At 42.6% G+C, this 24,243-nt stretch overlaps 1 protein-coding gene across 2 annotated transcripts in view; it reads left to right on the forward strand.

The window, feature by feature from the left end:
- FBXO7 (F-box protein 7) overlaps nucleotides 1-24,243 on the forward strand; it is a 75,909-nt gene that overhangs the window by 12,960 nt on the left and 38,706 nt on the right. For both annotated transcript variants that reach the window (XM_063447542.1, XM_063447543.1), the window contains exons 2-4: nucleotides 1,903-2,043; nucleotides 19,007-19,277; nucleotides 19,662-19,892. In XM_063447542.1, coding sequence (XP_063303612.1) covers nucleotides 1,903-2,043; nucleotides 19,007-19,277; nucleotides 19,662-19,892 — 643 coding nt within the window. The remainder of the gene's footprint in view (nucleotides 1-1,902; nucleotides 2,044-19,006; nucleotides 19,278-19,661; nucleotides 19,893-24,243) is intronic.

Raw genomic sequence — 24,243 nt, forward strand, 5'->3', positions numbered from 1 at the left:
CGTGTCTACCACATGACTGTCATGTAGGGGAGGACATATTATAGGACAATGCAGGTTATGCTGGGTGTTACTCTACAGTCGTCTAGAGCACTAAATTTGGTCCCTTGTGTGTCAGGCCTGGATGTGAGGCTCTGCGTGTCAATGTTAGGGACACTTGGGCACCGTGTCTAGAGTTCCAAGGACACAGGGTTATAGACTGTCCCTGTCAATCCTATTCCGTCCAGTGGTACACAACTGGAGCCCCTCTGGGGGCCGCCGTGGTACAGGTGCGAGTGGGGGTGTCCCTCCAGCCCCAGGCTGTTATCTAGGCCGGCATTTCTGTGCCACTAACCCGGTGTGTGCAGGAGTCCGAGTTTCTTCCTCGTGTGGAAGTGCAGGAGGGTCTGGTGGTCAGCATCCGCTTGTGGTGCGTGTGCCTCCGTTTGTGTAGGTAATGCCTTTGGGTTCAAGCCCTCGTGGCCTTCAGCCTGGTGGGCCCCTGAAAGTTGACAGTAAGTGAGTGAATTGGTGCTGTGCCCGAGGGTGGTAGCCCTTTTGCTCCCTGTAGTTTGCGGTCTAGCACACCCTTTGCTAGGAGATCTTGGTGGTCCATCTGTTCCGCCTGAGCCCGCTTACGCAGTTATTCCCAGAAGCACAGGAATATTTGTTCCAGGTGGTGCAGAGAATCAGTGGTGGTACAAGGATGGGGCCTTTGACTTGAAGACAGGCTCGGCATCTCAGGTATGTAAGCGGCTGCCATTTTAAGAACGCCACAAGGGAGAAGCGTCGCTGGTTTGTTTCTCCGTGTATTGGACTGGAGCTAGGCTGGTTGCTCCAGGTGTCTAGCGTGGACTGGTATAACCCCCACCTGTCCAATGGGGGGTGGAGGGGAGGTTGTAAGAGTGCTTCAAAGTCTGTTTTGGGGCTGCGAGTGGGAAGAGCGGCAGTCTCCTCCCGCCTCAAGCCTCAGCAGGCCTCAGTGGCTGGATCGTGGCACCCGGTTGTCGATATGCTTATGTTTAGTATCAGGTTGTTTGCCCGTGTGTCCCCTGCACGTTTAGAGCTGACCTGGATAGGGATGTGCCGAGTTTCTTGTTTTTTTTCCCCCCAAACAGTCGATTTGGATCAGAGACTCTGCACGTCTGCTCAGCTTGGCTGCCCGGCTCCACACCTTTTTGTGTATTCTGTATAGGTAAAAGTGACAGTAAAGTCAGAGTTGTAGAAATGAAAGTGATACATAGATGGGTTTTATGACATAAAATCAAGGCATGTTTTGCTTAGGTGCGATATAAATCATTAGATGGGTATATTGATAAGATGGTGTGGTAAAAAATCTCCCATATCATTGGACTTATCAAGTAAGCCTGCTTTTGTCTAAGAAATGCATTTGGTAACTAGCATATTTATCCACAATGAATATATATGGTTTTATTACGTCCATAAGGGTAGGACCAGCATGACGGAAAATTTCCGTCATGCGTCCTTAAGGGGTTAACACTGAGCGTGATTGTTTGGCCGTGGAATTTAAATGCCATGTAAAGGGCTGTTTGCAGTGCTCATTTTGAGCGTTGCATACTGCTTGTCTGTCAGTCTAGTGGCACTAAATATGGCCTTTACTAACTGATGGGAGCCTTAAGTATTGATTGATACCTGGGTCTCACCCGTGTTAGTGCAGATTTAACCCTGCTCACACCAAAACATTAAGCATTCCATGGTGTTCTAACACTGTCCAAGCACACAAGCGTTAGGACTGCATGTAACGTCCCAATGTCCTTAAGGAAAGAGATTTAAAGTGACAATCTTTAAAATTGAAGTCTCGATATGACCTTACATGGTCAGTTACAATTCAGAGGTTTTAATAAAGAGTTTTAAGAGGAAATGTAATGTCTTAAGTACACTGTTAAACGCATTTGTCTTTTTCAGGGCTCACTGGTGTTTGAAGATGAAGCTGAGAGTGAGAGTGTGGAAGCAGACATGTCGTCTTGAGTTAGACGAGGAGAATCCGACACTTGGAGACCTGAGAAGCAAGGTGTCTGCCTCGCTCCTCCCATCTCTCAGTTACAGGTAAGTATATACAGTCATTGGAAAAAGCAAGTACATCCTCTTTACATTTTATGTTTTTTAAACATAACAATCATCTGTTCCTTAGCAGGTCTTAAAATTAGGTAAATACAATCTCAGATGAACAACACCACCCTGTCATGAATTATTCAACAAAAGTAAAGCCAAAATGGAGAAGCCATGTGTGATAAACACCTTATAGTACACCTTATAATTCTATTGTAGAACCACCTTTAGCAGCAGTAATTGTTTTCTGTATTACTTTATCAATCTCTCACATCGTTGTGAAAGGATTTTGGCGAGTGGCGGAACTACTGCGGTCCATGGAGCCCGGACGCCCTGTGTTGCAGCCCCGACCACGTGGTAGAACCGCCGGGGCCACACGTTAGGGAGTCCATCGGGTGGCCTATGCTCTTAGGGATACCTGATGGAAATTAATTAAAACAGCGTGACCGGGCCCCCTGAGATGACCTCACAGCTGGGAGGAAGTGACTGCCCTGGTCACTCCTCCCAGCTTACACCGGGAGCCGTGCGGGAGGAAGAGGAGGGAGTCAGAATTCCCACTCTGACTCCCATCAGGCTGAGCCACCACTGTGTGTGTGTGTGTCTGCATGTGTATCTGTTTATCTGCATGTGTGGGGTGGGCAATGTATGCGAGAGGGAGGGTAGACATATATGGCGGGCCCCAGGGCAGTTTTCGCACTGGGGCCGCGTGGTTTCTAGTTACGCCTCTGATTTTGGCCCACTTTTGACAATGTGTTACGGGTTTGCGATGAATGGGCTCATTATGCAGAGATTTGGACAGACACAGTCTTTAAATTTAAGGTCTTTATTATAAGGCAAGTAAATATCATTTTAAAAAGTCCCAATGCCAAACAGAAGCAGAAAATAATGCAGTATCTTGATAAGATATAATAGGTCCTTAATGTGAAATGTAAAGTCTTTACCAAAGCGTTGGCACTGGATGAATGATGTGAAGGCTTGATCAAAGTTGGAGCAGGTTGGAGCAGCTCAAATAGGACTGCAGGCGTGATCCCAGACTCGAACAGGATTGCAGGCATAAAGCCAGGCTCAAACAGGATTGCAGGCATTAATTCAGGAAATCCAGGACACAAGGAGCATTACCAGAGTCCAGGCAGGCAGGTGTTAATTCAGGAAATCCAGGCAGGTGAGGGTAATCAGATAATTCAGGCAGGATCTGGCTCTGTACTCTAGGGAGACAACAAAACAACTGAGCACATACCCTAGGGTGGTCTGTGCTTAAATAGGGTATATGTTATGGGAGTACTTACACAAGAAGGGGTCTCAGGACGCTATGTCCGTTTGGTTATTTAACGTGCAAAATGCTATGATGCTTCCATGCTTGCTGAGCTGAATTCCCTCAGAGCTTTGTCACCTTAAGGGTATCCTGGAGCAGCATGGGGAACACACAACACATATCACTCAACATAGGAGGGGAGGCAGGCATAAGGATAGAGAGGGCGTACCTGGCTTTCCCTGCACATCACAACCCACATGGAGTGGCTGCGATGCGCCTTGCACTCATGCTGCATCACAGGGCTACCATTTAAGATGGCTGCTGTGAGGAGGGCTTGGTGCATCCCCTACTCCTAGGAGGCAAAATCCATGTGGCATGAGGGGAATGAGCGCAGCGCACTAGCTTCTCCAGGTGTACCATGACACAATGCTGCTTCAGTTCATTGATGTTTGCTGGCATTTGTTTATGCATAGCTACCTCAAGGTCCAGCCACAGCATTTCAATCGAGTTGAGGTCTTGACTTGCCATTGCAACACCTTAATTCTTTTTCAGCTTTCTTTGTGTTCCAGATTTGCTGTTGTGCTTGGGATCATTGTCCTGTTGCGTAATCTAATTTTGGCCAGGCTTGAGCTGTCAGACAGATGGCCTTACATTTGACTCTAGAATACTTTGAAATACAGAGCAGTTCATGGTCAACTTAATCACTGTAAGGCTTCCAGGTTCCGTGGCTGCAAAAGAAGCCCAAATCATCACACCTCCACCACGGTGCTTGACAGTTGGTGTGAGGTGTTTTTGCTGATATGTTGTGTGTTTTCACCAAACATGACGCTGTGCATTATGACCAAACATCTCCACTTTGGTTTCGTCTGTCCAAAGGACATTGTTCCAGAAGTGTTTTGATTTATTCCGATGCAACTTTGCAAACCTAAGCCGTGCTGCCATGTTCTTTTTAGAGAGAAGAGGCTTTCTCCTGGCAACCCTCCCAAACAAACCATACTTGTTCAGTCTTTTTCTAATTGTACTGTCATGAACTTTAACATTTAACATGCTAACTGAGGCCTGTAGATTCAGCAATGTAACTCTTGAGTGTTTTGCAATTTCTGTGAGCATTGCACGCTCTGATTTTGAATTTGCTGGGACATCCACTCCTGGGAAGATTGTCAACAGTCTTGAATGTTGTTTCCACTTTTGAATGATGGACTTTTAACCCCTTAAGGACTGGACTTTTTTTGCGATGTTGTACATTTGCGACCAGGCATCTTTTTGACACTTTTGTGGTGTTTGTGTTTAGCTGTAATTTTCCGCTCTCTCATTTACTGTTCCCATACAAATTATATATTGTTTTTTTCAGGACAAAAGGGGCTTTCTTTACATACCATTATTTATATAATCTCATCTAATTTAATTTTAAAAAAATGAAAAAATATGATGAAAAATTGAAAAAAATACACGTTTTTTGAATTTTATGTGAAAAATCTTTTACTCATCTACAAAAGCGAATGAAAAAACTGCTAAATAGATTCAAAATGTTGTCCTGAGTTCAAAAATACCCAGTGTTTACATGCTTTTTGCTTTTTTTTTTGCATGTTATAGGGCTATAAGTACAAGTAGGAAATTGCGGTTTCAAAACATACATTTTTAAAATGTATCAATAGTGACATTGTAACACTATTATCTGTCATAAATTGCTGAATAACACCCCACATGTACATATTTTTTTAAAAGTAGACAACCCAGGGTATTCAATATGGGGTATGTCCAGACTTTTTTAGTAGCCACTTAGTCGCAAACACTGGCCAAAGTTAGCGGTCATATTTGTTTGTGTGTGAAAAAAGTAAAAAACTAAATTGAACGCTAATTTTGGCCAGTGTTTGTGACTAAGTGGTTACTAAAAACGACTGGACTTACCCCATTTGCAATACCTTGGGTTGTCTTCTTTTGCAAATGGTATGCCATCATGGGGGTAATTCTCATTCCTGGGCTACCATATGCTCTCAAAGGCAACGTAACCAACCTGGCCATTTTCAATGTAAAAATATTTGACCTATATATTTGACCCTGTAACTTTCAAAAACGCTATAAAACCTGTACATGGGGGGTCCTGTTCTACTCAGGAGACTTTGCTGAACACAAATATTAGTGTTTCAAAACTGGAAAATGTATCACAACAATTATATCATCAGTAAAAGTGCTGTTTGTGTGTGAAAAATGCAAAAAAAGTCACTTTCACTGACAATATCATCGCTGTGATATGTTTTACTGTTTTGAATCACTAATATTTGTGTTCAGCAAAGTCTCCCGAGTAAAACAGTACCCCCCATGTACATGTTTTAGGGTGTCGTAGAACGTTACAGGGTAAAATACAGTGATAGCAAATTAAATTATCTGGTCTTTCGGCCTGGGTTGGCAGGCAGGTCCCTTAAATTGCAATCAATAAAATAACTTAATTATGTAAAAATATTACCTAAATACGCACGTAGAATTTAAATATATATGCATATTTATATATTTGAAGTCTACGTGTATATTTATATAATTATTTATGTAATTTTGTATATCGACATATGAATAGTTCGCATTCTTTTTATTTATTTAAATATACATAGATATATATACAATTTCATTCTAAGTGTATTTTGATATAAATATATATATATTAATATCAAAATACAGTTAGAATAAAATTTCGTAAAGATATATAATTTTTTTTCAATTTTTTATTATTATTTTTAATTTTTTTAATTTAATTTAAATTATTTATTATTCGTATTTTATAATAATATATATATACAATATATATAGTTATTATATATATTATATATATACGTGTGCAAATTAATTATAAGTGTATTTTTATATTAATATATGTACATATTAATATAAAAATACACTTAGCATGACATTATATATATGATATATAGACATATATTATATAGGTATAATATATGTCTATATATCATATATATACACATATATAATAATATATATTTTTTTTATTAACTATAACTTTTTTTTTTATGATTTTACAGTTGCAGGGAGACTGCCTGTCAGCACAGACAGTCCCCCTGCAGGCAGAGTCTAGGACACCTATTGTGACCATGTGGTCGCCCTGTTGGGCGATCACATGGCCCCAGGGGTCCTAAACCGCCATGGGGAGACTGTCTGGGCTGCAGGCAGTCTCCCCACACCGGGAGCACCGCCGATCGCCGCCGGGGGAACGACGGCGATCGGGTAAGTACATTTTAAATTTAGGACGGTTCAGGACCGTCGTCGGTCGGCAACGCAAAAATGCCGATGACGGTCCTGAACCGTCCTGCGTCCTCAAGGGGTTAAATTGTTTTATAATCCTTCCCAGTTTGATGGGCAGCAACAATTGCTTCTCTAAAATCATTGCTTATGTTTTTCATCCTTGGCATTGTGTTAACACACACCTGAATGCTCCAGACCAGCAAACTGCACCTGTCTGTTACTTAGCTTCTTAATTCCTATGGAAGCCGTAAGGGTGTACTTAGATTTTTTTTTTTTACACATTCTTCTCCATTTTGGCTTTATTTTTGTTAAATAAATCATGACACGGTGTAATATTTCATATGTTGTTCATCTGAGGTTGTATTTACCTAATTTTAAGACCTGCTAAGGAACAGACAATTGTTATGTCCCTATATGTAAAACAATATAATATAAAGAGGGTGCACTTTCTTTTTCTCCCAGGACTGTAACATACTTATGATCTTTAAATAGCATTGTGTTATGAACCTGTCATAATTTCTAGATGAAAACCCATGTAAAAAAACTAAATATCACAAACTGCTGATAGCGTAAAGAAAACTGTTTATTCTTCAAGCCTCCTTCTGTGTTCGATAACCTTTTTTCTCTTTGTGTACAGTTTTACATATATTGCAGAGATCCATTTAAGCTAAGAAGCACCATTTGCATGTGCCTACCCAGAATCATGCTAATGAATAAACATTGTATACAGAGGAAATCTGTTGGACTTATGTCAGAATTACAAGTAGACTTCCTTTCAGAACAAATGCTACAATTAATACACAGCTTTTTGCTTTCATAGCTTTTAAATTGCACTTTTTCAAATATTTAGTTCATGTAGACCACATAATATGGCTAGTATTGTACCTTTAAAGGACCACTCTAGGCACCCAGACCACTTCAGCTTAATGAAGTGGTCTGGGTGCCAGGTCCAGCTAGGGTTAACTAATTGTTTTATAAACATAGCAGTTTGAGAGAAACTGCTATGTTTATCAATTAGTTAAGCCTTCCCCCTAATTCTCTAGTGGCTGTCTCATTGACAGCCGCTAGAGGCGCTTGCGTGATTCTCACTGTGAAAATCACAGTGAGAGCACGCAAGCGTCCATAGGAAAGCATTATGAATGCTTTCCTATGTGACCGGCTGAATGCGCGCGCAGCTCTTGCCGCGCGTGCGCATTCAGCCGACGGGGAGGAACGGAGGCGGAGAGGAGGAGGAGAGCTCCCCGCCCAGCGCTGGAAAAAGGTAAGTTTTTACCCCTTTCCCCTTTCCAGAGCCGGGCGGGAGTGGGTCCCTGAGGGTGGGGGCACCCTCAGGGCACTCTAGTGCCAGGAAAACGAGTATGCTTTCCTGGCACTAGAGTGGTCCTTTAAAGTGAATTAAAGGAACACTCCAGTTTCCAATATAACTTTAATGTGTTATCAGGGGCTCCTAACCCAGTCCTCAAGTAACCCCTACCAGATTTAGGGATTACCCTGTTGTGTCTAAAGTCTTTTTTTTTCTTTTCTTTCTGAAAACACCTTTGACACAACTAGGTAATCCCTAAATCCTGGACTGTTAAAGGGTACTTGAGGACTGGATTGGGAACCATTGCGTTAGATGCTAGATTTTGACCTCATTAATATGCTCTATCTTTTCATAATAATAAAAATAAAAAAAAATTAAAAAAAGTGGCTTATTACAGAAACTGTTAAAACATTTTACTCAGTGCCTTAACAAAAACCAAACTTTAGGATGTGTCACTATGCCCTGAATGGCATGGACTTTAAAACTGTAAGGGTGTAATGACACATTCTAACGTCTGTGCCTCTGAAGCTTCATCAAATCATTCTCACCTCTCCCGGATACGATTGGGGGACTGCCTGGGAACTCAGATAATTCCCCTGCAGCCAAGCCATCTGATCAGAGTCATGTGGCACTCCTCCTATTTCTCCTGAACAGAATGATATATAATAAGTGTGGGGGCACTTCATATGAAAGGTCTAGGTTTTGGCCATAGTGTCGTCCGTCCGCCCCCCCAGTCTCTACAGGTGCCCTGTGAGTGGGGGGTATTAAACTAAACTGGGGACTTAGTGGCCCCCACACAGCAGCAGCTGGGGGCCCTAAGTTTCAATGGGGGGGGGGGGGGGGCTATTGTTACATCCCGGCTCCATTCGTGGAGCATAGGGGACCTATTGTCTCCCACCTTCTGGCCCCCCATTAGCGGCTAGGAGAGAACACTAAGTGACACAAACGTGGGAGACAGGTTTGGCTTGTTGTTAAAATAACCCATCTTGAAATGCCTAGGGGTCCCCAAGTCCCTAGTCATCCCCTAATCCAATCCTGCCTAGCCACTTACCCAATAAACTAAATACCTGGAAATTATACTTACCATAAGATTTCTCAGATGTTCAGCCCCCCAAAAAACGAATAAAAACCCATAAAGCCCACAAAATTACAAAATAAAATAATTTTTTATTCTTTTTATTTAAAAAATCCCAACGCTAAAAAATAATCAATTTTCACACAGCAAGGGCTCTACGCAGACTGAGCTCTGCAGGACGGGAAATGTTTCTAAAGCTTTCTCATGCCCTGCAATTTGAATCATAGCAATCTTATTGGTTGGCTTAAGCAAATGTAAGACCACCCTTGTGTAGGATGTGGCCCAGATCTGCCAGAGAGTATTGTTATAATTACTATATAATGTGTAAAATAATGTCTGGATTCCCTGCCTCTGATGAAGGATGGCTCTTGTTGGAAATGCTACTCTGTATGTTTAGAAGACTCCAACTGTAAAACTGTAAAGTGTGTCTTCTTAAAACAACAGCCAAAAGGGGGGACTCAGCTCATTTTGACAAAGCAATTAGTTACAACGTGAACTGGCTGAGTCCTTCCCCAATAAATGACAAAAATACTCTGTAGCCTCTAGATGCATTATAAAAGACCGATTATGATTATTAAAGGAACACTATAGTCATCTAAATGACTTTAGCTAAATCAAGCAGTTTTAGTGTATAGATCATTCCCCTGCAATTTCACTGCTCAATTCACTGTCATTTAGGAGTTAAATCACTTTGTTTCTGTTTATGCAGCCCTAGCCACACCTCCCCTGATTGACAGAGCCTGCATGAAAAAAAACTGGTTTCACTTTTAAACAGATGTAATTTATCTTAAATAATTGTATCTCAATCTCTAAATTGAACTTTAATCACATACAGGAGGCTCTTGCAGGGTCAAGCAAGCTATTAATATAGCAGGGGATAATAAAATCTTAATTAAACAAAACTTGCAATAAAGAAAGCCTAAATATGGCTCTCTTTACAGGAAGTGTTTATGGAAGGCTGTACAAGTCACATGCAGGGAGGTGTGACTAGGGTTCATAAACAAAGGGATTTAACTCCTAAATGGCAGAGGATTGAGCGGTGAGGCTGCAGGGGCATGTTCTATACACCAAAACTGCTTCATTAAGCTAAAGTTGTTCAGGTGACTATAGTGTCCCTTTAAAGGAGCACTATAGTCCCCCCCTTCCGCCACTTAAAACCCCTTCAGCCACTTACTTTCTCCAGTGCCGGGGTCCCTTTGTGCTGGGGAACTCTCCACCCCCTGCCGACGTCAGCGCCGAATGCGCATGCGCGGCAAGGGCTGCGCGCGCGTTCAAACAGCCCATATGAAAGCATTACTTAATGCTTTCCTATGGACGTCCAGCGTCTTCTCACTGTGACTTTCACAGTGAGAATCGTGGAAGCGCCTCTAGTGGCTGTCAGTGAGACAGCCATTAGAGGCTGGATTAACCCTCAGTGAAATGTGTGTATGTTTTAAGCTGCAGGGTTAAAACTAGAGGGACCTGGCACCCAGACCACTTCATACTAAGCCTGGTAGTGTCTGGATTAAATGCATAGGTGCAGATTTAAAGTAAACACAGTTTACTAAAGATATGTAAAAGAGATTTAAACAGTTGTTTGTTAATGCACATTTTTAACCTTGGGATTCACTCCCATTCGGTGTTACATACAGCTATTCTTCTTGGGATGTATGTGGCTGTTTTTCTCTATGCACTTGCAATATACAATGAAGCTGCTTTTTAATCCACAACCTAATTTTGTTGACAGTCCGAGAGACTGCAGACGTCGGAGGAGGCAGAGAACTGACCCAGCGCATAGGGCAATCGGCGCTGGTATCGGGTTAGTAAAGGGGTTTTAATCCTTTATTTGCCCGGTGTGCAAGTGGTGGGAAGGGCACTATAGTGCTCTGTATTCCTAACACTATGGATTATCTTTATCACCTTCCCGACGCTAGACGAAGATTTTCTGTCATGCTTGTCCTACCGTTAAGGATGCATGAAACAGAAAATTTCCTTAATTTCCAAGTTTACCCCAGATCACCAAGATCGCGGGGTTAACGCTCCTCCGGTCTGCCTCAGCATTCGTGCTGCAGGGACTCCTGATCCACCTCCCTGCTCTTCCGCGGTCAGTGTGAAGTGCAGGGAGACTGATCAGTGCTGATCTTCTTCCTGTGTAAAAATAATAAAGTTAAATCCCACCCCCCATTTCCCCTGCTTTATTAAAATTAACTGACTACAGTGATCAAAATACAGATCACAGTATTTTACATTAACATTTTAAAATTATATATTTATCTAACTGGGGGGGGGGGGGAGTAGAAATTAGTGGGAAATTGGGAAATTTGGTGTTAGGTTAACTAGGGGTTAACTAGGGGTTAACTTTTTAAAAAAAAAAAAGTTGAAATAACATTTAAAAAAAGTAACCCCCTCCCCCTTCCCATTCCTAATAAAAAATTTACCCCTTACCTGCCAGTTGATCACTACCTACATGATCTGATTTTTTTTTATGTTTTTTTATAACCCCTGAGGGTAACTTCTATTTACTTTTTAACCCTCAGGGGATCAATTTATTTAATTACTGTAAATATTTTAAAATTATATATTGTGCTAGCTATGGTGGATGGGAGTTATGGGCGATTGGGGAATTTACTGTTAGTGCTGCTTACCACTAGTTGTTGTTGTTGTTATTATTATTATTACTGGTGTATATATATAGCGCCAGTATATTCTGTTATGCCTGACAAAAATGGTAAAAAAGTTTATAAAAATCTTAAAAGTGTAAAAAAAGTTTTAAGAAAGTTTAAGAAAAAGTTTAAAAACAAGTTGTAAAAAGTTTAATAGAGTAAAAAAATACATTATAAAATGCTCATTACCACTACACCTGGAACAAACTAGCAAAAAAATGATCCCACGCTAAGGTTCAAAATATGCCCACATATACCTGGCAAAAGTACATACGGGGTATTGTTGTACTCGGACGACATAGCTCAGCAACATATGAAGTATTATACAGCTGTAGCACACACAAGGTTTGCAAAATACACTGTGCAAACTCACTGTGTGTCAAAAAGGCTGAAAAAATCATTATTACCACTACATTTGGTACAAGCTAGTGGAAAAATGATCCCACGCTAAGGTTCAAAATATGTCTTTTAAAATAGTTGGAATATGATCTCGCCTTCACCAATCTCTGTACCGCCTCTAATCTTTCCAATATTCCTTTTCCTCTATCTGACCACTATCTGCTGACTTTTGACATCGGCATACCTAAGACCCAAAATAAAAACAAACTGTGTTTCTCTTACACCCCCCCTTAAGAGAAACTCTTACAATACAATATTGTGAAGCTTATCTCTAAGATTCACAGTAAAAGCAAGATTCAAACAGAGTGTCAATGGAAGAGTTGATGATTACTGCTCGTGGATACAGATTTTCCTGAACCGATCCTGTGCGCTTAGATCGGTCCTTCCCAAGAACGCCGGCTTCCAGACACTGCTGTAATCGTTGCAAATTCAAAAGTCCCGCCAAAAGAACACGATCTACGTGTTTCGCTCGTTTGACCGAACTTTTTCAAGGTCATCTTCACAATATTTTATTGTTTCTCTTAAGGGGGGGTGGGCACATGGGAAATAAAGTTGTAACAATATTACGCTATGTCAGTATCTTCTCTATTTTAAAGTTTGGATACGTATAAAGACACAGATTTTACATATATGCTACTGTTGCAACAACTAATCCCTGTGGACTTTTGGAAGAACCCTCAATTAAGACTGAAATTGGAACTCTTTGTCAAATAAGACATTTTTGTGCTGGACCCTGTGTTTAAAATACAGGGGTATATTCACTAAGCGCTGATACAGTTTTTTTTATTTTGTGTCTGATTAGATGTTTTAAAACTTGGGAAGGTTTTTTTTTTTTTTTTTTTTTTTAATATAAATTCTTTATTTTTGAGTGCATATAGAAGGTTAACATTTACACATGCGTGTGCCATGCCCCAACGGCAGGCACCCGCTATATAGCAGTAAACAACATTGCTGTGTGGCATAACATAGAAATACAATGCACAATTTTTTTTTGTAAGTGACTCTTGAAAAAGACATCGCACAATTAATAAAGATGCAGAACAAAGTTAAGTGTAAGCGGATATAAAGTGGTAACTCGAATTGTTATAATTGCAAAATAAATTCGCCAGCAGTTATATATTAAAGACAGCTTCTAAAAATGAAACGTTTAAAGCTTTAACTAGACATTCATACATATGGATTTGGGCTGTGCTGTAAACGCCTCATGTAACAGTGTACTGCAGTTCCCTCTTGTGGTATATGGCTAAATGGAGCGATCAGACGACCAAATCAATTTTCGTCTTTCCATCGTAAATGCATGGTTCAATTCCACGTAACGGCCTAAATAGTGAATTAGGGCAGGTGGGAGGGTCTAATATTTAGAGCTTAATAAGTATAATTAAATGCAGTTTTGCAAAGGGCAGGTATTGTGGACTGGTTAATTGTAACTGTTGTATTCATCCTTAATAAAAAGTTAGGGCAATTGTCCCATCCACCTAGCTGCCATAAACGACATTGGGCAAGAAAATAGGCTCAAAGTACACCGAGCAGTGTATTGCATCCCCCATTATCGCTACAATTAAGAGCATTGTAGGTCAACATAGGGAGTGCAGGGAGAGTCTAGCCCCATCAGGGATGCTGCAGGAGGTTTAGCTTATCTTAAACAACCAAAAATACCAATACAATATATATACATGTATATAAACCCTTACTCTATATGTGAGAACGCAACATAAAACATTCGTATAAAGCTCCCACTGGCCCAGACTAATTAAAAACAGTAGAGCCCAGAAGCGATAGCCCCTTATTATATGAAGCAGTAGTAAGTGCCTCGTGAGATGAAATGTATAAGGAGATGTTGGGGATATTATGAGCTGTGAAGAAGCCCGGGAAGGTTTTTAATGTATCTAGCAGCTTTTTAAATTTATTTTCTTGTGGATATTTGAGTGTGGGGCACTGTTCCAGAAATTCCACTATGCTACTTTTTATTGTGTGCTCTCTATACTGTGTTTTTATTACACCTAAGATCCAAATGACACCACCGTCTGAACATCAATCTCACAGAAACCTCCAATGTCTTGACCTAGAGCATTTCTCCACTAATCTCCAAACTCTCCTTTTACCTATCTCAAAACTCACTTGTCCTAGCTCCGCAACCTCCTTCAACAATTCCACCCTCTCCTCTCAACTAGACATCATGGCACCTCCTACATTTAAACGCAGCAGGTGCCCCCAACAACAACCTTGGCAAACCAAGCTGACTTGATACCTCCAGAACTGCTGAACGCTGTTGGAGAAAGTCTCATTGTGCGTCTGACTTTCTCCACTATAAATTTAAGCTGCGCTCATACAGCTTGGCTCTTTCCTCTGCAAAAGTAAATTACTTCAATACCCTTATAACCACACTCTGCCGCGAACCCAAGCAACTATTTCACATATTTAACTCTGTTCTTCGCCCTATTGTTCCTCCGACACCTACTAACTTGACCCCCTCAGACTTTGCAACTCACTTCACTGACAAGATATCTACAATCAGGGAAGAGATCTCTCATCTTTCTTCTTCCCCTTACAATACTTCCCTTAACCTCACTCCCTCTGCTATTCTATGTTCATTCACATCCGCTACAGTGGAAGAGGTTTCTGCTCTGCTCCAGTCCTCCCGCCCCACCACCTGCTCCCTAGATCCAATTCCCTCGCATCTCGTCCATACTCTGTCTTCTTCTCTTTCTCCACCTCTCACTAAAATTCTGAATCTCTCTCTCTCTCCTCTGGCATATTTCCATCACCCTTCAAACATGCAACTGTAACCCCAATTCTAAAGCAGACCAAACTTTACCCTGACTCCCCATCCAACTATCTACTGTTAGTCTAAAAGCTAGCTGAGCATCATGGGAAATGTAGTCCAGAAACAATTTATGGTGTGAAGGTCACAGCCATCACTGGTCTAGGTCATACACTGGGCATATTGTTTTACTCAGAAGATGTAACTGAGCATAATTTGGGGATTTTATGACAGTGGCACGCTTCAAGTGGAAGAAATACTCAGCAAAAATGCAACATGTATGTAAAAATGCAATTTCCCCCCCTCACCACATACATTGACATAAATTGGTGAAAACATGGTGACAAGTTAAGGCACAATATACACCATATAAGATACCCCTAAAGTCCTTTGTGGGGTTATTTGAACAGTTAAACTGCTATAATACCCCAAAATGAGACATAAGCCCATCAAATCCATCTATGAAAACTCTAACTATAGAAACTGAAATAGCCTTGTCTCTTATATGGCATTGTATCTTCACAGAATAGTGCCAAAGGCATACAATGGGGGTATCGTTATACTCAGCAGATGTAGTTGAACACAATATGGGGTTCTGTGCAGGAATAGCACACACCAGCTTTATGAAATAGACATTACAAAAACCTTGTTATATGTGTATGTAGCGTGCCTCCTGGCAACTCGACTGGTTGTCCCTGCTCAGCCACGTCTTTCCCTGGGAGGGAATCTGTTATAATACAGAGAGACCCATTTCCCAACCAGTAACCGGACGACACACAGTCCTGGGGGTACAACAACAACTTTATTGGCCACACTCTGCTTTATACTTTCCCCCATGCAAGGGGTGGATCACACATCAAGACAAAGTCCCCTCCCAGGGTCCTCCCCTTCCCAGGGGTCATATAATGGATCCGGAACCCCAGTTCCTATGTCCCCTGTTCCTGCCACTCAGTTTCCCCTCCCAGGGTCCTTCCCCTCCGAGTGGTTTCCTGACAGAAACAGAACTCCAGTCCCTTTGTCCCCTGTTCCCGCCACCCATCCTCAGGGCTTCCCACCTTTCGGTGTCAAGGTCTTCATCCCATGAGCCTCTGTAGCGGGAAAGGTTGCCGCCTCTTTGACTCCCAGCTACAGAAAGCCTGACAAACCGCCATTGTCCCAAAGAGTGTCCCTACCAATCTCAGGGACCCCCAAAATGGTAACCGCCATGAACAGCCTCCGCTTGTGGGGTCCCTGGGTGAAACCAGGCAAGGAAAGCATCTCCATTCGGGACACAAATGTTCCCCCCGGCCGCCGCTCATCTATATAAACGGCGGCAACCTCGGGAAGCACTCATTAATTACTTCCCTTGGAGTGTTCACACCAATCAATTAGAACGTTGGTAACTTGCAACATAAGTATAAAACCGCAAGGGGAGGTCCTCGTTCGGCAACGGAACGAGGTGGGAAGCAATCCATGAATGCTCCCCCTGGATGGCGTTTGTCTAGCGAACAGGCTACAACCCAGGAGAGGCACACGCCAAGACTTCCCTTAGGGGAAACAAACAGAATATAATACAGCAAATCACGAACAGGCAGCAGTCCCGCCACACAGCTCCCCCTTAGCCTCAAGCCTGCATACACAGTCAGATCAGCTTGTGGATGTCCGCGGGAGTGCTCACAGATCACTTCTCCAGGGCTGTCTGTTGCCGACCTGGCTGCGTACCACTCCTAACCCAAACATGGAGGCATCTGTGTGAACGAGAAAACGTTTTCTGGGATTAGGAGTAGCCAGGACAGGGGCATTCACCAAGTTGTTCTTGACGGCTTGGAATGCCTGCTCATACTCTGGGGGCCCAGTTTACCTTTCGGGGCAAGGTCTTTCGGGTCAAGTCGGTGAGGGGCTTTGCTAGGGCGCTGTAGTTGGGGACACACTCCCTGTAATAACCGGCGGTACCTAGGAATGCCAGCACCTGGACCTTAGTGTGGGGACGGGGCCAGTTAGCTACTGCCTCTATCTTGGCTGGCTCGGGCTTCTGGGACCCACTCCCTACCCGGTTTCCCAGGTACTGCACCTCTGCCATCCCTGGGTGGCATTGGGTGGGTTTTCGGGTCAACCCTCCCTTCCTAATCCTGTCTAGTACAGCTCCCATGTGTACTAGGTGCTCTTCTAAGTGTCTCTGTATATGGTGATGTCATCCAGGTATGCGCAGGCATACTCCTGGAGGCCATCCAGCAGCCGGTCCACCATCCTCTGGAAAGTGGCTTGGGCATTCTTCAACCCAAATGGCATCACCTTAAATTAGTACAAGCCAAATGGGGTGACGAATGCCGACATAGGGACAGCATCGGCTGCCAGGGGAATCTGCCAGTAACCCTTGCACAAGTCTATAGTGGTGAGGTACCGGCCCCTAGCCATCCTATCTAGCAGCCGCCTATGTGGGGCATGGGGTACGAATCTGAAACCGTCTTGTCGTTGAGCCTCCTGTAGTCCACACAGAACCTGGTAGTCCCATCTCGGTTCGGGACCAGCGCGACTGGGGAGGCCAAAGGACACTGGGACGGTTCGATGACCCCTAGCCGAAGCATCTCTTGGATCTCCTGCAGCATGTTCCCAGGCACAGCCTCTGGTACCCTGTAGGGGTGTTGCCGCAGGGGCTGTTGGTTGGGAGTCTCTACCCGTTGGGTGACTAGTGGGGTATACCTGGGCAGGTTAAAGAACGTCTCCTTCCTTGCGACCTCATTTTCTGTGCCCGTCAGCGTTCTCATTTGGTTAGCTGGTCCTCTAAGTGGACCTCGTCTATGCACCCTGCCTGAGCCCCCTCCTCCAGGATGTTGGGCAGGGGAAGATTATCAAAATCTTCTGAGACTGGAGCACATATGGCATATTGACATGCAACAGGCATTGGACTCCAGTTACCGAACACGGGCTGATCACATAGGTAGTGTCACATTTCTGTTCCACCACCCGGTATGGGCCCTGCCAGGCAGCCTGTAGCCTATCATGTCGGACCAGTTTCAGAATCAAAACCTTCTGTCCGACTTGAAAGTTATGGATCCTGGCACCCCGATCATACCATGTGCACTGGCGCCTCTGGGCCGCCGTGAGGTTCTCCCGCACCAAATGGGTGAGCTTCTAAACTCCCGCAAAAATGGCTTGTGTCCTTAAGGGTAAGACAAGAAGCTGTGTCCTTACGGGGTTAAGATCACTCAGTCCTGTCAGTGCCTGAGCCGTTTACAAACATACATAAGGAAGTCTTTGGGAGGGTCGCGGCATTGGCAGCTAAATCATAATCAGAAAGGATCATTAGTCGGTTTGTATGATTTTCTCTACTTGACTTTGTGTATCTAGTCAAAGTAGTGTATATTAATATAATATGCAGAATTATAGTGTTTTGCATATATTTTGTTCCACATTAACTTGATTAGTTTACTAATGTTTTTTTCTATTGACACACCTCTGTAAATTGCATTTGTTTCCTTAGAGCAGTGATGGCCTATTTCCACTTAAAGGACCACTCTAGGCACCCAGACCACTTCAACTTAATGAAGTGGTCTGGGTGCCAGGTCCTTCTAGGGTTAACCCATTTTTTCATAAACATAGCAGTTTCAGAGAAACTGCTATGTTTGTGAATGGGTTAAGCCTTCCCCTATTTCCTCTAGTGGCTGTCTCATTGACAGCCGCTAGAGGCGCTTGCGTGATTCTCACTGTGAAAATCCCAGTGAGAGCACGCAAGCGTCCATAGGAAAGCATTATGAATGCTTTCCTATGTGACCGGCTGAATGCGCGCGCAGCTCTTGCCGCGCGTGCGCATTCAGCCGACGGGGAGGAGAAGAGGAGGATCGGAGGAGGAGAGCTCTCCGCCCACCGCTGGAAAAAGGTAAGTTTTAAACACTTTACCCTTTCCAGAGCCGGGCGGGAGGGGGTCCCTGAGGGTGGGGGCACCATCAGGGCACTCTCTAGTGCCAGGAAAACGAGTATGTTTTCCTGGCACTAGAGTGGTCCTTTAAGATTATGGCCTCCCCGATTAGCTTGTTTCATTTGTTGTAAAATGTCCAACTTTTATAATATTGTAAAGCGCTGTGATAATTTGGTGCTATATAATGCCAATAATAATAATAATAATAATAAATATGTTTGCAAATTATATTTCCTATGGTGCTCCGCAAACCTACATACTTGGGAGTTCTTCCTATAAACACAGTTTGCCAAGCTGAACGAGTTGTTTGTTAAAGCTTTAACTCTTATTAATTAATTAATTTGTGTAGAGGTTATTTGACTGCCACCTTCTGCTCTCTTACAGCAATGAAGTTATGTTTACTATAACGCTAAATGGTAGTGATGCCCTCACAGACGATCAGAATACTCTGAAATCCTATGGTATCATCTCTGGTGATCTGATCATTGTGCTGTTGCCAGATTCTCTACACCCGGTCGATGCCTTGTTACATCTTCAGGATCAGCCGGGTTCTGTCATCGTCCCTGAGAGTTGTGCCTCCTCCAGCAACACCACCTACAAGAGGCAGAAGTCCCAAGATGATAACATGACCACAGGGGTCCATGGTACATTTAAAGTATGTTCTTGTGAGACAGCCTTACTTCAGAGCATATACAAATTCACTTAGACTAGTTAGTTACAAATTGCAATAAACCACTGTGTAATTTAATCTCAAACTTAAATATTGACGTGGGAAACCTCCACTTCAAATAGTTTTTCCCCCATGAATTGCACAGGGAGAAACAGAGGTTTATGACATGTCAGGTTTTTAAAGCGCCAATATTTATTTGGAACCAATCATTTAACTACAATTTTATCTTATATACTACTTATTAGTGTGTTCAGCAGTGTAAATAATATTTTTTATGACAAAAAGAAATATTAACATTTATAATGAAAACTTTATATGAGAGTTTCTCCCCAATCCTACATTATGTTCACCATATCTTATACGCTATAGGCTATGGCAAGGACTCCAGGTTCAGAACAGGAAGATTTTCCCGGTGAGCAGTTTGTGATGGAAGAAGGGACCAGCTCTCCTTGGGAGCCAATGCTATGCAGTGAGGCTGTAGATGGGAAGATACCACACTCCCTGGAGAAACTCTACCATGTGGCAGAATGCACTAACGCTAACGATGCCCTGATTGTTGTCTTACATCTGTTAATGCTGGAGACTGGGTACATCCAACAGGTAAGATGAGACAATTGACAAAGCATTATTGTTGAGATTCTCATTTTTTTCATCTAGAACTTTTTGTGTGGGGCATGCAATCCACCAGTGACCCGATGTTTTGTGGCAAAGATTTTACATTATTATTACTGTATTATTTATTATTACTTTTATATTACATATTACTTTCAGATCAGTAGTTTGGGATTCATTAATGTTCTGTGTAGAGAAAAATGATACAGATTGTAAGCTTGTTTTAGCAGGGCTTTCTTCACTTATTGTCTCTGTTATAAATCATATGTTACTTTATTGTTTTTATAATTGTAAAGCATTGCAGAAAATGTTGGCGCTATATATATGCTAATGATCATAATAATAATTTGGCCATCGTGGTCATCACAGCTATTATCTGCCATTATCCTTGCTTTTCCTCACAATAAAAAAACACAGACACACCTCAAAGTTGTGCTTGAAAAATTTAATTGGTATTGCGCCTGGCAGACCGTGCCATGCACTGTAATGAAAAAAAAACTTATCTTAGATTGCCCCGATATACATTGAATATATCATATATCACAAAGATGTATGTATTATATATAAAATATGGAGTTATACTTATCTCACTTGCGTTTCATCTTCAGAGCTTTGTGGGTGTTACCCACCTCCAGTCCATTTTTTTGCTCCTCCTTCAGTCTTTTGACATTTGCCCTGCTTGCAGAGGCATCCCCAAGCAGAACAGCAGTGATGCTGACATGCAAGCTTTGTTGCCAACATGCTGGTGTCAAAACAGATTGATGACTGTCATTGCATTCGTAAACTCCTTAGCCAGCACTGTCGGCTAGGGAGTTTCCGTAGTTCCATGCCGCTGGGTGCAATTTCCCTGTCAATTTCCAGAAAACCACAGCACTTTAATGGATACATGGCGCTCCCTCAAGTCCAGGGTGTCGTTGGATGCCTCACCACCTCCTCTGTCTCCCCTCCAAGAAGCATCTCTCTAGCTAGAGAAAAAAATTTACCTGCACGCTTCCCAAATTCCTATGCATATTTAAACAAATGGAAATGCTTATTAACCCCTAATAAGGAACACATGGGATGGGCGGCAGCATTGTAAAATAGCTGTGTATACAAAAGTGAATACAAATACAAAAAAACAAGTCCTGCACTCAAACTCCCATCACTCCTGGGCGGGAGCAAGAACCATAGGAAACATCAACCTCAATACATATAGTAAAAACCAAAGAAAAAAGTTACCTGCGCTCTTCCCAAATCCCCATGCATATTTAAACAACTGGAGATTATTTAGTTTCTCCAATGGCGATGAGAGACTTTAGCCCACCTGCCAAGTCAAGGCAAACCTACACTACACTAATATTTCACCTTGCTTCCTTAAACGTCTTGCAAATATATCTCTAATGAGACAGAAAGGGGTATTTTTTTTATATACACCCCTACATGCTTATTAACCTCTAATAAGGAATACATGGGATGGGCGGCAGCATTGTAACATGCTGTGTCTCTAGCTAGTCCTGAGACCAAAAGCGGTCACAAAGGTTTCAGCAGACCGCAGCTGGTTCCATGGCAGAGTTCCATACCTCTGAAGCCTTTCGGCGGGTTCCTGATGCTTTTGAATACCACTGTAATGGGCGCTAGACTGTGATTTATAGTTTCCTTTAACCCCTTAAGGACCAAGCTTCTGGAATAAAAGGGAATCATGACATGTCACACATGTCATGTGCCATGTCATGATTCCCTTTTATTCCAGAAGTTTGGTCCTTAAGGGGTTAAGGGGTTAAGGGAGGTGGTGGTTGGGGGGTCATGTGCTAGTCCTGGGTGACCAGGTGGTGTGTCTTCTCTAAAAAGGCAGTGCTTACATTAATACACCTGCAGGGACTGAATATACTCACCAGAACAACTATATTAACCCTTTCCATCGTTGCAGTCCTCCCCTTAAGGATGCAGGATGGAAAAGTTCCGTCCCTTACTAAAATTAACACAAAATTGCCATGATTGCGGTAGTCGTGGGATTAATGCTTCTGCAGTGTGCCTCTGTGTCTGAGGCACACTGCTGCAGGCAGTCTCAATGTCCCAGCCCATGTGATCGCGCTGACCGGCAGTCAGCGCGATCACATGTGCTGCAGTGAAACCTGATCTGCCTTCCTACACCTTGGTGTAAGCTGTGAAGCCGATCTGCTTCTATGTGTAAAAAAATAAATAAAATGTTTGTTAGAAAATCCCCAGCCTCCTCACCCATTTCCAATAAAATGTATCCCCTTCCCTGCCCTTTGATCATATTTCACCATAATCTTTTTATTTTTTTTATTTTTTTTATCCCCTGAGGGTCAACTTTTATCTTTTTTCAACCCTTAGGGGTTAAATTTATTTAATTAGTTAACTATTTGTCAAATATACTATACTATACTATAAATATAGTACACTATATACTATAGTGTATCTGTCCCTACATAAATTCAAGTCCTCCACCCCTTCCCCACCATAAATATTATTAAAAAGAAAAGTGTTGGGTTACTTACATTTATCAAGCACCAAGACTCCCTCTGCACTGCTTCCCTCCTTACCTCGATTAATGTTACTAATGGGGCAACGCTGGTCCAGTCCAATGTTCCTCATACAAGAGCATTAGTGGCAAGCGCTTTGCACTTCCAATGCTTCTCATAGTTCCATGGAATTGTAGCAGAGGTTTCTCTAGTGGCTGTCAGTGTGACAGCTACTAGAATCTTGTTTAACCCTTCAAGGTAAGGCAATGTTTTATCTTGTGGGATTAAACCTATTTGACCAATGTGGAGCGAATGGGTTAGCAACATTTTTTTTTTTTTTTTGCATAGGGCGGCAAAAATCCTTGCACTGGCCCTGCATATGGGTGTATTACTGTACTCAGATGACATAGCTGAGCAACAAATGAAGTATTATAGAGTCGTACCACACATAAGGTTTGCAAAATATACAGTACAAACTTACGGTGTGTGTGTCAAAAAGGCAAAAAAAATGCTTATTTCCTACTCAGATGACATAGCTTAGCAACATATGAAGTATTATGCAGCCATAGCACAATTAAGGTTTGATATGCATTACAAACTCAATGTGTGTGTCAAAAAGACTGAAAAAATGCTTATTATCCCACGCTAACATTCAAAATATGCCTTTTACGGCTGAGGACTGGAGATTCGTTGGGCTGGTGGGCTTTGCCGTCCCGGCTGGAGACGAGATCCCTTCTTACCTACTTCCCCCTTCTTATGAACTTGTTCCTTTCCCACTACTTTTTACTTTCTCTTAAAAAAAATAAAAATAATAATGTTCATGATTATATATATATATATATGGAGCCATGCCACCATACGTGAGCAAAGATGCATATTCAATGACACCCCTTTAACAGCTCTACCACAGGACCAAATGTATTCAGTTTCAAAGGCAAACTGACAAGTTACATACTATTATTATTTTTTTTTTTAGTCAATCTTTATTTTAAGTTTTTCAGAAACAAACAAGACATAAAGTAAGGTTCAAGGGATACGATTTACACAAACATCGAGAACATAGTTTAGGATACACCCTCGTTTCCCGGTAGGGCCTATTCCAACATATAATACAATTGTGGGGGGAGACCCCAGTCGCCATTACATCGTCCTTACATTTACATGGTTAGTATATGTCCCAATCAAGGCAGCATAACCAAGTGAGTTAGCAGAGGTGTCGGGTGGGAGTGTCAGCCTGGGACTACGGACAGCAGTGTAGGTGTTTCTCCAAGTTACCTATTCATCAGTCTTCCCATCCGTCATCCCTGAATTACACCCTTCTGTCCTCCTTCTTTATTTATTTCCTCTACTGAGGGGGGGGTAGTAGTCAGTCCGTAATTGGTGTGACCTCATTGTGTTTGCTAAGTGCACCTTTGGGTAGCAAGCATTAGTCAGCAGCATTGGAACATGTGTTCCGTTTGGGTTCTCAGTCAACCTTCCCCCCTTCGTTGCCAGTGGTGTGGACCGTAGGGTCTGAGCTTGTTAGTCGCCTGTGGGATGCGTCAGTCTTGGCGGCTTGGGTAGTCGGTGGTGGTCAGCAGACAGTCTGTGACTTGTAAGGGTCTAGGATTCCTTATGCCTCACTGCCAGTGCCAATGGCCCTCGTGTCCCTCGTACAGATAGCCCTTTAGTCCCTGTTGTCCTCTATTAATTGTTCTCCCCGGATCATGGTGTTTGTCCATGGTTCGGAGCTGATCTGTAGGGCCTAAGTGCGGCCCAGCCCCAACTTTTGCGAGGTGACATGTAAGAGGCGACAGCCTCGACTTAGTATGCCTTAAGCCTGTACTTTGCTCGAGGGAGCGGTGTGTTCAGGGGGAAAGGAGAAGGGAGGGGTCGAG

Source organism: Pelobates fuscus, chromosome 3 (genome assembly GCF_036172605.1).
Source record: "Pelobates fuscus isolate aPelFus1 chromosome 3, aPelFus1.pri, whole genome shotgun sequence".
Lineage (NCBI taxonomy): Eukaryota > Metazoa > Chordata > Amphibia > Anura > Pelobatidae > Pelobates > Pelobates fuscus.